At 39.5% G+C, this 17,338-nt stretch overlaps 2 protein-coding genes across 2 annotated transcripts; both read left to right on the forward strand.

Annotated features, from left to right (window-relative positions):
- The first annotated feature begins 619 nt into the window (after positions 1-619).
- Positions 620-7,490, forward strand: b3gat3 (beta-1,3-glucuronyltransferase 3 (glucuronosyltransferase I)). The gene is made up of 8 exons (XM_042512566.2): positions 620-797; positions 1,208-1,315; positions 2,486-2,657; positions 2,969-3,152; positions 3,317-3,478; positions 3,606-3,692; positions 3,896-4,099; positions 4,786-7,490. The coding sequence occupies exons 2-8, from the start codon at positions 1,222-1,224 to the stop codon at positions 4,882-4,884; spliced, it is 1,002 nt and encodes a 333-aa protein (XP_042368500.1). The 5' UTR covers positions 620-797; positions 1,208-1,221; the 3' UTR covers positions 4,885-7,490.
- A 3,283-nt stretch (positions 7,491-10,773) lies between these two features.
- On the forward strand, positions 10,774-16,928 carry LOC121962530 (uncharacterized). The gene is made up of 3 exons (XM_042512795.2): positions 10,774-10,930; positions 13,302-14,031; positions 15,454-16,928. Exons 2-3 carry the CDS (start codon positions 13,360-13,362, stop codon positions 15,595-15,597), a joined length of 816 nt encoding a protein of 271 aa, XP_042368729.2. The 5' UTR covers positions 10,774-10,930; positions 13,302-13,359; the 3' UTR covers positions 15,598-16,928.
- The last annotated feature ends 410 nt before the right edge of the window (positions 16,929-17,338 follow it).

Consider the following 17,338-nt stretch of genomic DNA (forward strand, 5'->3'; position numbering starts at 1 on the left):
ATTTTAAATCTGACAAAATCCAAAAAGACTTCCAACTCGACTTGTGACTTCACTTGGACTTGAGCCTTTCATCTTGAAAATGCTTGAGACAAAGAGCAAAACTGTGCCATGAGTTGGATAATTTCCCTTCATTTCCTGATTCAATTAATATTACACTATTAATTCCCAGCAGTGGTCAACCAAAAAAATGTATTTACATCTGGTGAAGAGTGCATGAGGACATGTTTGGGACAAAAAACTTTAAGTTTAGGACTTGGGAATTGACTTGCAAGCTTGCAACACAAGACTTCTCATCTCGGCCTGAAAAGAGATATAAATATGGCTTAAATTTCTAATAAAAAATGTAAATATAATTTTACTTTAATATTATATAACTGACTTAACTTGATTTGTGTTTGTTTTTTTAATAGTGCCTAATTTTTCTTGGTTAAAAAAATGAATTCTACAGTGTTAACGCTTGTATGGTTTCATGCATTGTACGGGTGGAATTATTAAATCATTATTATTATTGCCCTATACAAGGTATGGATAATAAATTGGCAAACTTTTTTAGTTTTTAAAAATGTGCCATTGAACAGGAACTACTTGTGATTGTCTACGTTTCGGGGACTCATCACAGTGTTGCACTCAAACCGGAAGTTGTTGGTACATTGCTGCAAAAAATGTCTAAGCTGAGCCGAATGAATGGATGTTTGCTGCACTGAGGTGCCTTTGCTCGCGTCTGTCCAAGATGACATGAACCTTTAAGCTCATAACTCATCTCCTTCGCTCCTGTCTTCCATTATTTCCCGCCTCTGGTGAGTGCGCGAGAATGATACTCGAGCTATTTTCAGCTAAAACCAAGAGTCAGGCTAACAAAGCTAAGCTAACACTGATTTATCATCAAGCATATTCACATTAGCCGACCTTCTCAGACACAGCGCACATAAACACACCCTCAGCTTCAACATTTTACACTTAATTTCCAAAAAAATGTTAGGCTAATATTGAGTTGAAATGCTATCCGTCGTAGCTAGTTGGCTAAATGCTGAAAAACAGAATTTTGGCACATTTTAATACAACTTAATGTTAGTGTCCATATCCACCAGCGCGAGACAAAACTATATCTGATAGAGAAAAGAAAATTGTGCATATGCTACATTAAAAAAAACCCTTCATATCAATGCTTTGTGACTGTTTTCCGCGTCTCATCCTGTCACCCTTTCAGCTTGTCAGGGTACCATGGCAACGAGGATGAAGCTGAAGCTGAAGACTGTGTTTGTGCTCTACTTCATGGTCTCCCTCATGGGCCTCATCTACGCACTGATGCAGCTCGGTAAGTGGCCACCACACTATCTCCATGATCCCTTTCTTACAGCAGATATTTTGGCTTGTCATAGTAGGAAGAGCATAAGTGAAGTTGCTAACAGTAATAATGGCTCAGTTCCATTAAATGTCCCAGTTAACTTTGCCAGTGAACCAATACCAGGACTTATCCTAAGTAGAATGCAGCCATCATTATTGTATTATTATTATTATTATTATTATTATTGTATTAGGCAAGGCTTTTTCATTAAAAAAAAAACAACAAAAACACGTGTCATACAGAGATAGGTTCAAGGTGCTGAACAGAAAAAGCAACACATTACAAAAGAATAAATTAAGTAAAAGAAAAAAATGATACAATTTAAAAAGAAGTGAGAGAGAGCTAGAACAGTAAAAGAATTAATCAAATAATATAATGATTAGACTGCAATGGCTGGTGCATAACCAAGACCACCAGGCACTAGGTATAATGACTAAAATCTTCTTCTTTTTCTAATATTAAAAACGCGTGCACTTTTTCTATTCAATGTCAACTAAAGTCTACCAAGATGTTGTCTGTCAGCATAATATGGTGCGGGGCTGTTTTCATGATAGATAGATAGGTAGATAAGTTTAAAAATAATAAAGATAAAGACAGCCCTTACACACAAACAGACATGTGTAGGATGAATATTTAATGAGCTTAAAAGTCTGTTTCCATTGTTGTTGTTAATATTGAGGGTAAATTAAAAAATCATCAAGTTGGGCAAAGGAGGTTAACAAACACACAAAATACAACAAATGGACAAAGCAGTGATTATTTGTCCAAACTGTACACCAGGGAGGGATACTCTACTGGCTTTGTCAGTCACATGTCACTTTTGAAAAATAGTGTTTGCTGTCCTAAGTCCTCATTGCCAAGAGGCAAAGCAGCCGTGCTCAGGTGTGGTGTGTATACAGGGGTGTTTCAGGGATTTGAGGACATCAAGAGGGATCCTCCCCTGGCACCAAAGGCTCTGTTTTGATGCTTTTTATGCACTTTGGCACCTTATTTGCATTCAAAGAAGCAAAAAATCCTGTTATTTTTAGTGCAAAATCTAAAATGGTCTGCAAGCAAAAAGTTAAGTATCACTGGCAGGGAAATCCGTCTTTGCTTTTGTACGTAAACTGTTTTTTATGTCGCGTCTTGAACACTTTGCAGGTCAGCGCTGCGACTGCTCAGAGCATGACATGCCAAAAGACCGTACCATATCTCGGCTGCGGGGGGAGCTGCACCGCCTTCAGGAGCAGATGAGGAAGTCAGAGGCGACCAAGCAACCACAGAAACAGCCAGCCAAACCCACCATCTTTGTCATCACCCCGACATACGCGAGGTAGCCCAGAGAGGCCGGTTTCTCACTTCATTTCCTGCCCACATGCCTCCTCTTCTACTGTTTATCACCCACAAACACAATGTTTTCTTTTTAACTGCACATCAAAAAAATGCACATCAATATACAAATATTCATCCCCTCACATAGTCACAACTTATATAATTCTAACAAATTACAAATCAACTGAAATACAGACATAATTACTTAGAATAAAATAATTAATTAATAAATAAACAAAAACATAAATAAGTAAAATAATAATGAAACCCACAAACACAATGTTCTTCTGGTTTCTGTCTGTCCCGGTCCAGGCTGGTGCAGAAGGCCGAGCTGACCCGTCTGTCCCAGACCTTCCTGCATGTTCCTCAGCTCCACTGGATTTTGGTTGAGGACTCGCCACACAAGACGCCACTGGTGACTGACCTCCTGGTTAAAAGTGGCCTGACCTACACGCACCTACACATGCCCACCGCCAAGGACCGTAAACTGCAGGAGGTGGGTAGGGACATGAAGACAAAAATCCTATCAGTCTGTCCACTTTTGTGTCTTCCTTAGTTTGAATCAAACACGTGATCTTGCACTTTGGTATTCAGTGTTTTTCCTCATAGAAGTATGAACAGAAGAGTGATTTTAAACTGAGAGCTTTCTCTCCACGTCAGGGTGACCCCAGCTGGCTGAAGCCGCGGGGAGTCGAGCAGAGGAATGAAGGCCTACGGTGGCTCAGAGAGGACAGAAGGGCTCAGCCAGGAGGAGACAACCAGCAGGGAGTGGTTTACTTTGCTGATGATGATAACACATACAGCCTGCAGATATTTGAAGAGGTCGGTGTTGGAGTGGAAATGTGTTCATTATTATGATCCTCTGCAGCATCACGTTGTTAACAGGGACTGGTTTTAAAATGTGCTGTGACTGAACAAGAAAGACAAATGTCCTCTTGTCTTGTGTCAGATGAGGAGCACCGAGCGGGTGTCGGTGTGGCCGGTGGGGCTGGTTGGAGGGATGAAATATGAGAGGCCCGTGGTTGAAGGAGGAAAGGTTGGTGGTTTGTCAAAAGAGGAATAGGAATAATAGTAACCTGTGTGTTTTGCTTCATTCCAGAAAACCATGAATCTATTGACCAAATTGTGCACAGAAAAAATATTTGTCTGCTTTGCTTTAAAATCTCTTATCAGTCACACTTAAACTGAGTTATTACCAACACTGAATATTGTATTTGTGTTTTCGATTATCATTCTAAGGTGGTGCGCTTCCATACTGGCTGGCGTCCCAGTCGCCCCTTCCCCATGGACATGGCTGGCTTCGCTGTGTCCCTCAAACTGGTCCTGGCCAATCCAGACGCCTGTTTCGATGGAGATGCACCAATGGGCTTCTTGGAGAGCAGCTTCCTCCAGGGGCTGGTCACCATGGATGAACTGGAGCCTAAAGCGGACAACTGCTCCAAAGTACGAGCGTGTTTGTGTGTGTTTAAGAGATAATGAGAAAGAGGGGAGGATGTTTATGACGTATGCATGTAGTTAGAGGGAAAAAGCCTTTTATTACATCCAAACAAACATTGGTGGGACTGTGATGTGTCCTTTTCCAGAAATGGTCAGCAACACTTTAATGAGACAGCGGCCACGTGGTGATGTTGTTTTAATGTCTAAAAATAGTCCATTTAAACCCTCTCTTACAAAGCAAGAATAATAAATCATATTATTGTTTTGGAAAAAAAAGCAAATGCACGTGACGTAGTATAAAGAGCAACAAAGTCCACAAAGTTAGAATATTGAGTTAGAGTCCCCAGTGTGTCTATCTTAATTTCATTATTTGGTCATGTTTTGACATTGCAAAAAGACATCTAGCTGACAGCCATGGAATATTACAGATGTCAACACAACTTTCATTTCGAAACTATTTTTGAACTTTAACAGGACGTCCTGATTGGACGCTCAAACAAGTCACTCAGTGCCTAAATATTTACTGGTATATTTTAGTTTAGACTTTTTAAAAATGTAAATTTTAGATAAGTTCATTAGTTATGTGTATTTTTAAACTAAATTTTGTTTTGATTTCATTCATTTCATTTCACTTGTGTGTGTGTGTGTGTGTGTGTGTGTGTGTGTGTGTGTGTGTGTGTGTGTTTTTGTAGGTGCTGGTGTGGCACACACGGACAGAGAAACCCAAGATGAAGCGAGAGGAGGCTCTGCAGGCTCAGGGACTGGGTTCAGACCGAGCAGTGGAGGTCTGAGGAACACACACACACACATACATGCACACACACTCACACACACACACACACACACACACACACACACATTGTAAAGCGTACTCTGCTGTTTAATGCTGCATATGTAACTCTGCGTTGTAAATACTGTAAAACAGAGAAATATCTGTTAGAGGTCACAGTTTAAATTTATCTGGTCCTTTTTTGTGTCAGGTAGTAAAACGTGTGTATATATGGAGTGAGTGTGTGTGTCGTTAGTGTACGTATCGGGGTTTTCTTCATTTTTAGTGAGTTAGGTGTCTTTGTCCAGAAGTACAGTGGAGGAGGACTCTGGAGTTTTAAACAGTTGCCTGATGGGGGCGCCAGTTTCAAATTTTGCAAAGCCATGCTGTTACACCACCAGTACTTTTCTCTCAAAGCTGGAGGAACGATGCATCTTGTTACACACGTCCATGCTTGCATTATCTGTAGGGTTTCCCGTGTTTACTTGTGCTCAATAAATCCTTGCAGTGTATCTTATGATCCTGATGGCTCTTAGATATTTTTATGGGTGACACCAGGTCTCTCCTGCCTCTGTTTGCTGAATCTGTAACCAGCTGCGTCAGTGCAGCCACTCTCATCTTGACTGATTTCTGACTGAGATACGGAGCACTTTATCCATGCATGGCTTGTGTTTTTGTGTGATTAGTGTCTCTAAGTCTGTATTCAGCCATGTAGATGTTTTATTTTTTAGTCACATGTCAAAAAACACCACCGTCATAGGCATGATAACAATCTTTAATGCAGCCTGTCTATCAAAACGTCTGCACTTGCTATTAAGGTTATAGTACTGTGGTGCAAAGGTGCTTTTTTTTTGACAGTTAACAGTATTCATAACATAAACAAAAGTGACAAACTCACTAATTAATTAAGAAATATGCTAAGTAGTTGTTGCCTTGTATTTATTATGCTCTCATACGCCTGCGTTACACAAGTGGTGCAGCTTAGCAACACTGAGCTGCAACACGGACAACAGCAAATACAGACGCAGTGGTTCCACACCCAGTGTGGCTTTAAAACTCACAGCGCTAGTGCTGGTTTTTAATAGTGTCATAGCAACAGGTAGTTCTAGCCGGCTTTTTTCATACTTTTAGTGATGCTTTCTAAAAACATGAGGCTTGTGGAATCCATTTAGAAGCCCTGAATAAGGGGACAACACTACTGAAGCTCATTTAAATCCCTTATGCAATAAACAAGTAAAACACGCCGTCCGTGTTACATTTTCATAACATGAGGACGAGAAAAAGACTTGAATTTGCCTTTAACAGGCAGGAAATCCCTGGAACTTAACAGTAGCGGCGTTTCAACAGTATATTTATAAAAGGTTCGAATATGAACTGAACTATTTGAGCTGAGCAATAGAGAAGCAAAGTCCCTCTGCGTCCAACGGACCAACATGGGAACATATTTTGGAAAAAATCTGTACAGTAGTCAGTGATGAGTGACACAATTTTTTCCCTTTTGAATTGTTTTTATAAAGATTTATTAGGTTAAGTATCACATTTGGGCTGGCATGATATAAGGGTTTCATTTCGTGATTATTGCACCAAAAATGAGTATACAGTGACAACATTATTTCGATTCATAGAAAATTTGAAAAATATAAAAATAATAATTTTATTAAACTATCAAACTCATCTTTAGCTTTGTTTACTGTTTACTGTTTACTATCATTATTATTGTTATTAATATGATATCAATATCACACGCTGGCCAGGACAGGTTAAATACAGGATAAATAACATAAATTAATAAATAAAAAATGAAATAAAGTATAAGGATTGTCGTCAATTATGCTTTATTAATATATTGCGACACCCTTAAATTACACGTGATTTTTGTCAATTTAAAAAAAAATTTCTAAGTAAAGAAAGTTTGCAGTTTGTTGTAAAACTGTTGAAATATATGACTGTGAAAATATGTCATTTGAAAGTTTATTAGAAAGTTGTCTGAGTGATGTTATCAAACGTTTCTCTCTTGCTGGTCCTGCGTGCAAGCGGAAACGACCGGCTCTCATTTCGCATAGCCACAGCTCTCAACATGGCCTGACTTGAAGTGATTTTCACATCTTTTAATACTTATTTCCTCTTTCTGGAAGAACAAAGTTATATGTGCCAAGTAAATGGCCATGTTGGTGTCGGTGGCGAGACGTGAGAGGTAGTTCACTTAGCACACAACTGAACGGTGCTACAGCAAGCTGCGACTTTCTTGACTCACAAAATCATCTTTGAGATGACAGATATTATAGGTGTAATGCATCGTCTCACTTTTTGGACATTTTTTCAAAATTAGGGTTCCATGAGGGCCATTGGAAGGGGAGGGACTTTGCCTCTCTATTACCTTCCATGACTTCATGAGAAGTCGGAAGAATAAAGAGCAAAAAAATAACACCACAGCTCAACAAGTGCTCGTCAGCTACTGTTGTATGATACTGTAAAAACAGCTAGTGCCTGCTTACGTGTAATTAGTGCCTGTAAGTCCAATCTCTACCGGTGTATTATGTATTTATTACTGTAATATTGTTCTTTATATTGTACGATGTGATATTCTGTCTGTCCCTGGCCTTGAAAATAAACCTAGATAATGTAAAACACGTTATGTCATTTTTTTGGGTCTTTAGAATTTCAGTTAGTCATCCTTATCTCCAAATTGTTTTCCCCTTTTAATGGCACGTTAAGTAATTTCTGCTGTAACGAGAGCTGGTGACATCATGAAGTTGCGTGGGATCATGGGAGTTGTTGTCTTTATTGTTTAATTGCTACCATTGCTGATGAAAATCTATCTGACGTTAGGATTCATCACTTGAGTTCTCTATGGACAGGCGACCAAATGAAATGCACCATTACCTTGACTAAAACGACAGATTTCTCTGAGTTTGAACATCGTTAGTAAGATTTGGGATTTGGGATTTCACCTTAAAAAAAATATGATATAGATTCCAGACAAAAAAAAAAGCTTATATGTGAACAGTGTTTTAGAGGCATCTGCAGAGTACAGTACACTTTATTTTTCCTCACCACTAAAGATAAAGTGTAATCTTGTCAAACTTTTGCAACTAGCAGTTTAATATCCATAAGGCCTTTTCTCTTGCAGCAGTTTTTGGATTCTGACCCCGTCTAGTGTAGAAATGCTGACTTGTCAAAGAACTTGTCTTGACTGCGTGCTTAATGTGCTTTGAAACACAGCCAACAGCACATCTGTTCTCTGAGTGTGTCAGGCGGCACAGTAACAGTGTCACACTGTGCAGACTTGTCATACAGTGTGTCTGTGACTTCACTTTTGTCTGCATCTTTATGTTCCTACACACATCACTAAAGTTTCACATTTTCCTGATTATCGCAAGTTCGCCAAATCACAATCAAGCGTCACAAGACAGTACCAAAACCTAACTTGTTCCCACTTGACTGTAACCATGGCAACATGCCTCCAGCATCAGGTATCGTCAGAAAGGTTACCCACATGGGCGGAGATTCTCCAACCTCAAACACAGCCGAGGTTTTTACAGGCGTGTGTGATAGACAGCTGTTCCGCCCTCTCTGCAGAGAAGTCACCTGCTGGGTGTCTATATATGGAGTGTAATATAAGTGAGAGTCTACCTCATCACCCAAAACACACACACACACACACACACACACACACACACACGACTTTTAAGATGAAGGTGCACTGAGTGGTGAGTAAGAGGAGCTGAAGTCACAGAGCCAGAGGCACTCGATCGTTTGATCCACACTGATTCACACACACATCTGTAGACTAGACGACCCATGACTCTAATTACTGTAATCTTTAATATCATCTATACTGTCATGCTTTCACCCCAAAATAACTCTTACCTCACTCCACTGAATGGGTTTGTGTGTGTGTGTGTGTGTGTGTGTGTGTGTGTGTGTGTGTGTGTGTGTGTGTGTGTGTGTTTTCCTGATGTTGGTGTGTCCTCGCAGTTGCACGATATGCATGTGTGTGCATGTTCAAGGTGTGTGAGCACTATACATCCTCAAGATGACTAAAGAAAAACAGGGATGTACATAATTACCCATCACATACACATACACACACACACACACACACACAGCTGAACAGCTCCCACTCCCTGTCCCACCCAGACACGGTGTTTACCATCCAAACAGTAGGATAACATTCACACGCATACTTTTGAGGTATGTCAGCTTATCAGTAAAGAGCACTTTTTGGCACATTAGTGAATATGAAGAGGTGGCAAATGACCCTACTTTAGGGACAGCCATTATGCTTCAAACCAAAACAGATACTTCATCCCATAATTGTTGTCAGTGTTGCTATGAAAGGTATACTATACATGATTTCCCCCCAAAACAACATAAAAACTCATAAAATGTCCCATTAGAAGTGCATGGTTGAGGATTTATCTGTGCTCTCTGTATGTGTTTTCTTATTTTCCTATTATTTTGCTATGTTATTTTGCTTAACAAAAATGTAGCGACCAGGTGTCAGACCGTAGGCAGCACGCATGCAAGAGGAAGCTACAAATATTCGGGACACTGTGCTGGGAAAAAAAAGAAGCAAATACAGCCTGGCAAAACGGTAAACGGACAAAGCTTGCTTCAAAATAAGAGTAAATCGGGAGTTGACCATCACTTTTGCTGGCAATATTGTTTACAAACAATTACCAATAATTCCTGCATAGCATACTTTTAAAACAAGATTTATTGATAATATTTCCATGGATTAAAATGATCAGGACACTTATGCCATTTATGGATGGTCTGCAGAGTAATTCATGGGTTATAAATGACACAAGGCCCTTTAAAGTTGTCCAAAGTCCTTAAAATGACCTTGGACTAGTGAGTCTGTCGATTAAAGGTGAGTAGATTTATAAAGTTGGATTAAAGGTTTTCACTTTCATTTACTTGAAAATGTCATGAGCGTGGAGAAAAAAGACTTTTAAAATTGAGATACTTAATAATAAAATTAAAATTGAGATGCCTATATCTGGGAGCTTATATGTTACATTGATATGTTGACTAGAGCCTAATCCATACTGGATTTTGAGCTTGATATTCATATTGACAATTAAAGCAACATCTGTGCTTTAATATAAAAAATAATATAAATTTTTAATTAAAGATCCCTTAAATTGGTTTCTTTAAAATGTTGCATCCAAGTCATGTACTTAGTGGGACATTTCAAAGTTGAAAAAAAGGACTCAGTAATTCTTTGAGCGAAACACTAACATGCTGATCTTAAGCAGGTATACTCTTTAACGTGTTCGCCAGCTTAGTTTTAGCATGCTGGCATTTGCTAATCTGCAAATACATAGAACAGCTGAGACTTACTGGAATGCCATTAGTTTTACAAGTATTTAAGAAATGCTCTTCATAGTTATAGTGTCACATGGTTTTAATACTTTTGGAAATTGCCATAGTTCCCATGTGTTATGGACTGTAGAGGTGGGATTATATGTTGAGGGTGTTTGAGCACTTTTAGTGTAAAGTTGAAATGAGAGTTGCATCTGCTCTGCTGGTTTATCTGTGACAGCTGAGGACATTCATGGTTAATGATTGACAGCCGCTGATATCAGCATAGCGTGTTTGCGTCTGGTGGTGGGACGTTTTGTGAGCTGAAACACTTTAGTCAGTTTTTCATTTGGCCTGAATGTTCACATGTGTGTGTTGCACGTGTAACTTAAGATCTGACTATATCTCTGAGTCAGTGTGTGTCTAAGGATCTCAGAAGGAGGTGTGTGTGAGGTTAAGTAAAGAGTCACAGGATGAGAGACAGAAAGACAAAGAGTCCTTGAGAGTGAGAGTGCTTTGCTGCGTGTGTGTGTGTGTGCGCGTGTGCCATTTCTGCATGTGTGTGTTTGCTTTGGTGACGACAGAGCTGCATGTTCAGGCAAGGTGGGTGTGTGTGACGTTGTGTGTTAGGGGGAGTATCATGAGCTCCCAGCTCAGTCATTCACTCAGACTCAGACACACACAGGAGGAGGTACGCTCACCGGTGCTCAAACACACACACACACACAGAGGGAGAGGAGACAACAGCAAGAGATCAGGTAAGACTTGGAACTTTTTCTTATCTAAAAGTTTTAGCATTTTGCTTATTGCTGCATTCTTTTAATTCAATTATCATAATTTTGTAAATAACTATGTGTGAGAAGAAAGTAAGTCACAGCTAACAATAAATGCCAGTTTGTTAATGTCTTTAATTCATTGTTTCTCTGATTTTTTTTGTATTATTTCATTAAATTTCAGGGTTTTTTTTCTACTTTCCTTGTTACATTAGCACTGTTTTAACTGCTTTAACCTTGTACTCTGCGCCACTAACAGATTCTGGGTTTTTGCGCAGATAATGTGAGATTTTACCTGTTATATCTGTGTCCTGGTTAGCGCACACTTTCCACAGTTACTGTTACTGTACAGAATATACTACTTGCTCTCCTGTTGGGGACTGGATGAGAAAATATAATAGCGCTCTCATCTAAGAAACAATCTGTCAAATAACATTGGTAAAAAATTATAACAACCTGCTGTTTTCATGCCTTTGTTTTTGTACAAATCAAACAAATTAGATATATTTAATTTGCTTTAAAGGTGCTGGTATTTTCATGCAGAAACAGTTAGCTGTATCTTTATATTTAGAAGACCGTTGGAGTGCATTAAGCTTCTCATCCTAATGTTTGCAAGATAGCCTAAAAACATATTCCCTAAAAGGACAACAAATTTGGCAGATTTTTCATCTTTGTACAGACACAAGCTAGCCGATTCCCGCTGTTTCCATTCTTAATGCTACACTAAGCTAATCTGTTGCTACCTTTAGCTTTACATTTAGACAGTGGTGAGAGTGGTATTTATCTTCTTATCTTACTACTGGCAAGAAAGCCGACAAATGTTTTCCCAAAATGACGACAAATTAAGTAGATTTTTAACCTTTGGTCATGAACAGGCTAGCTGTTTCCCCCTGTTTGCAGTTTTTATGCATTTTTATATTTAGACGGATATGAGAGCGGTATTAATCTTTTGGTGTCAACTAGAAAGAGACAAAGCATATTATCCGTGTTTTCAGTCTTTCTGCAAAGCTAAGCTAAACGATGCTAGCTGAAGTTTCATATGAAGACAGTTGTGAAAGTGTCATGAATCAGCAAGACAGCCAGAAAGCGTTTTCCCAAAATGATGACAAATTACGCAGATTTTTAACATTTGGACCAAAACAAGTTAGCAGTTCCCCCTGTTTGCAGTCTTAATGCTAAGCTAGCAACTACTAGGTGTTAATTCATATTTAGACATGAGAGTGATATTTATCTTCTCATACTGTTGGCAAAAAAGCCAATAAGCAAATTTCTCAAAATGACAAACTATTCCTTAATGTGAACCTTCCAGAGTTCTTTTCGTTCTTTTAAGACGTTTTTGCTAAAAACAAAAACAAAAAAAACGCTATAACTAGCAGACCAGAGGGTAAAAACACATTAGCATAAGGGAAAACCATATATTGTAAATATGTTTCGAATAAATTGGACTGTAGTCAAATGTAGTTACAGGCAGGAAAGGTCAAAGGTGCCCTCCAATAGAGTGGTATTTGTGCAGACATCTTTTTTATGTAAGGTTAGATTGTAAAAGATTGAATTAGGCTATCACTGAATCAAGCTGCTTTCCATGCATTTTCAAATCTGGTGACAACCCAGTCAGTTATGTCACAGTAAGTGTGTCACCCTGGATAGCTAATGGAAAATAACCTGCTGTGACACAATAATACTGTCCCTGTCTTTTTCATATTTGTAATAAATTGTGAATTTTATCTACCTACCCTTTATACAGTGTTGGTAACCAGCCAATAGGTAGGCTGAGTTTGGTATCCAAAGATAGTCAATATGAGGTCATCGATTTTGGCTGCTTTCCAGTAACCAACTGGTTAAGTTGGTGTCAAAGTCTGAGTCTGTGTGTGGATTTGTGTTTGTCTTCTGTTGTTAGGACATTGTGTCTTTAACTTTGGCATCCAGTTATCTTCACAACCCTGATAACACTGACCTGCATGCATCAACAGTCATGTAGAAACAGAACTACTGGTGCAAAACTCAAAGCTGACAGTCTGTTGTTTCATTTCATAAACATCTTGTGATGGATTGCAAAGCACATACTGTATGTAGTTCGGTGCATACCATTCACAGCAGCATTTACACAGATAAAACATGTCACACGTATCCATGATCCTGACATTATCTGCAATCTATGGCCTCATTTCATGGTATTTTTTCTCCGCTTTGCTCTCCTGTTTTGTCCTCCATCACTTCTCTTGAACTCTGACTCAAATGAGATTCTCTGGGAGCCAATATGACACGATTGGACGTATGTGTGCGTGTAAAAGGAGAATGAGGATGTGGCTTATGTAACGGCATTAATCTCTAATCTCCCTTGCCCCCTATCTTTCAGAGGTGACAATAAAAGGAGCACAAAAACAAAAAAAAGTGAAAGAAAATCAAGAGAGAAGATGACAATTGGCAAGAACTCCAGAAAGAGCTCAGTGCGGAGCTCCATCCGGGCCCCGAAGTTTCTGGACAAATCCAGTGGCTTCTACGGTCGCCTTGATGAGCCTGAGGTAGCTGGAGAAGGGGAGGAGGTGAGGGGAATAGAAGTAGAGAGGTGGAGTGGGATGGAGGACAGCAAAAGAGATGGGGGAGTTGTGAACAGCACAAGTGTGGTGCAAAATTCTGATGCAGATGAGAAGGAAGAAGCTGCGGACTTCAATGAAGGATTGATGGAAGACGACGGGGAGACTCTCCTCCAGAGGAAACCCAGCCGGCGCAGCAGCAGGTGGAGAAGAAGCTCCAGGAGGAAGCAGAAGGAGGGGAAACCCGAGGAGGATGCAGCCCGAGATGAGGGGCCCAGCCTGTGCACAGAGAGTCCAGCTGACGCCCTGGAGGACGCCAGGGTGATAATCGAGATAGAGTTGGAGAAGGTGAAGAAGATGGAGGAGGCCGGGAGAGGGATGGAGCCGACACTTGTTCACTTCACGGTTCGGGAGGATGAGGACGACCAGGTCCTGATCAGAGACAAGAAAAGGGGGAGAGAGGAGGAGGGAGAGGAGGAGAGAAGGATGAAGAGAGAGCAGGAGGAGGGGATGAAGGTGGTGAAGAGGAACTCGGTGAAGACTTACCGAAAGGTGAGAGACAAAGAAATAAAAAAATAAGAGCCTCAGGTTGTTTCTATCAATCTGTAATCAGCATATTTTGAAAGATAACTTTTATCTTTTGCTTTCTGTATCTCACATTGAATTCCACATTCACCTTCACCCCACCAATTAGAGGGTGAGGATCTTTTAATGTGTACTTTTATCAATCCTTGAAGAACTTCCTTCAAAAAGGGGTTCTTCAAAGCAAATGGTTCTGGATTGAACCTCAATCCTCGGAAAAACTCTATTTCTAAGAGTGTGGTTAAACTTTAAACCCATCCACGTTACATAATCGAGTCCTCAGACTTTGTGGAACAGAGGAGTAAAGTTCTCCCTCAGCATGATCCACGTACTGCACATGGGTTATTAATCACCATGGAAACTATCACTTTAATAATAGACTACCAGCAGGGTCAAGGTACAGCAGCCATTGGTGCATGTCACCAACTCATTTAGTAACTTCCTCTGATGGGATTTTTTTTTTTTCCTTTACGTCACATTTAATGACAAGAAAGTGAAGCAGGAACAGAGGTTTCACTAACAGGCTTTTAGCTGAGCAAGTAAAGGACCTGTGTGTACCCTCACCTGATGCACATTTGCCAACAATCTCCTGCTTCCTTTCAAACACACACGCAGAGGTGACATTCCTGAGCCTCCTATATCACGTCCTTTGATCAGTGGAACGAAGTATGGCGGTGCTGACCCGCCTACTAGACTCACACCATAAAAACATTCCACCGCCGTTAACCAATCAGCTCCACCCTCAGGCCTCACCGTCTGACCTCTGAGTTTCTGTCTACACATTGTTGGTTTCATACATAAGAGCGACTGTGCGTAGAATACCTGGATTGAAAAATGAGCATCCTGTTGGTGTTCGGTCTGTGTAAGCACTAGTTTAATATTCTTTCAAATGAATGAATCACTAGTTACTATAGCAACAGACTTAAAGGAGTTATCCGAAACCATCTTGTCCCAAGATAGATCTACGTTTTGTTTTTTCAATTTTTTTGCCTTTTGCACATTTGTACCTTTGATCATTAGGGGCCAGGCTGATTCTGGTTCTCATTTTTCCTCTGGTTCTAATAATAATACTGACAAGTTTGTTCAAGGGAATACACAAGTGCTAAAGAATTCAGCACAGTAATAAAACTTTGACTGTCCATTTTCCCATAATTAGTGCAAAATCACAACGTTGTTTCCAGAAAAGTTCTAAGGAAAATAGAGGAACTCATCAAGGTTACAGAGGAAAAGAAAGGATCAAAAATTGTAATAGGAAAAACTCAAAATCTTAGCTTTATTTAGCACATAACGCACATAAACGTTGTTATGATGTAGCACTCATTTTCAGGTCAAACTTGTTGGTACATTTCAGACCGTGTGGATTGCTTACCTTTGTCTTGTTGTTCCCATCAGGCCTTGGACCGAGCCTTACGCCGCGGCTGGGAGGCCTTCATCACCAACCTCTACAGCGTCACGCTCACACCTGTGACATCATCTTCATTGCCTTCATCAAAGAAGAAAACGCAACACGGCTCTGTGTTAGCTGTGTTTCAGTAGAACTGGAGATCAACATGGACTATAAAATCTAATAATTTGTTTTTTTTAAATCATGATTACGTACCGTGTTGTGATGGACAACCGCCTGTATGACAAACCATCAGTGGGGACCTTGTATAGACACATGATGAGTCAGTTAATTATTATGTAGGTTACTGAGTCTTAATTACTCATCATTAAGTTTACTGCCTTTACTGTTCATCATAGTGCACATTAGTCTGCACAAACACTGCAAGTAATTAGTCTTACTTTATGTTTTAGGGGAGGCAAGCTGTTTATTTTACATTGAAGTCTGTGGGACTGGTTTGTATGGAAAAGCGCGGTCTCTATGTGACTGAGTTCAGCTGCTCCTGGTTCCCCTCTACTATGTTGCAGATTACGTCTTTAGCTCCTTAGATTCGGGTCCACTATTAAGAGCTTCAAGCACAAATAATCTTTCCTTCCTTCGGATTAGCACTATGAAACTACTAAGGTGTTGATGTGCAGCCAAAAGGAGAGGAAATTTTCCACAGTGCGGCGATGACTGATTAGTGGACTTCAGTTGTGGAGATGTTCACATTTCTGTATGTTAATCAGTGCCATTTATTGCTGTGTGGCGGCTAATCAGTAATAAGAGGAGGACAAACACACACAGCTAATCAGTATGTAGGCATTGTGATTGTTAACATGTGAAGAAATTGCAGTTTTTACCACTAATATCCGACTCAAACTGGGTTTTGAATCTGCGTGTGCACAGAAATACAGAAGCACATATTGTCAGTGTTAGAGTTCCTCACTGTGTGTTCTGGTGATGGTTATTTAACCTGAAGGAACAGGGAAGAGCAGTGTGTGCATATATGAGAGAGAAAGAGAAAGTATTCATTTTTATAGCCGAGTTATAAATCAGCACTAAACACAGTAACAGGATTGACTTTTGATTACTGCCACGTTGTTATACAGGTTTTTAAGTTACTTAAAACATCACTCATTGGCAGCATAAAGGTCAAATTAGTGTTTAGGAACTTTAGTGTGAACTTGCAACTGGGAACAAGAAAACATAGTGTAAGTGATCTAGAAGAGTTTTTAATGTATTAATGATTGACCCTTGTTGAAATGGAGTGTTTACAAGAGGCCTGCTGTAATTCCCTGTTATCCACCATGTATTTGGTTTTTATATTACCTCAAGTGTACTCTTGCAGACTTGACTGAATATGTGGGAAAACTTGTACATAACGATTGTCTAAGAAAGATGTATTAATTTTTATATAAGATTCTTTTGTATCCTAATCAAAGCTTCTGAAGTCACGAACCATAACGAGAAGCACTTTTAAATAAAGACTTAATTTATTGAACTGTTTGTTTTTTCTTGTTTCAGGATAAACACAGCGAAATAGATCAGCCTTTGTTTTAAGTAGCTTGACATCAGTGTTGTTGTTAAATAGATGATTCAGAGTGGCTTAGATGTAAAACACAGCACCACGTAATCGTGTCCTAGCAGCTGATTACAGCTCACCTCAAGCAGTGTCAAAAAGTGAGCGATGAAAACACTCAAATCAAGATGGAGATATAGCTTTAATCTCCTGAACTTTGATATAGCAGATGGTGTTTCTGTGGGGCCAGTCCTGAAGGGAAAACTTTATTGTGAGACCAACATGTTTCACAGTGAAAACTTATTCTGATACAAATTATTTACTGTATTATGGTCAATACATCTTAAATTGGTTTATTATAGAGAAGAAAATCCAGTTCTTCTTTTTCTTTT

Source organism: Plectropomus leopardus, chromosome 23 (genome assembly GCF_026936395.1).
Source record: "Plectropomus leopardus strain MGB_pleo_1.0 chromosome 23, ASM2693639v1, whole genome shotgun sequence".
Lineage (NCBI taxonomy): Eukaryota > Metazoa > Chordata > Actinopteri > Perciformes > Serranidae > Plectropomus > Plectropomus leopardus.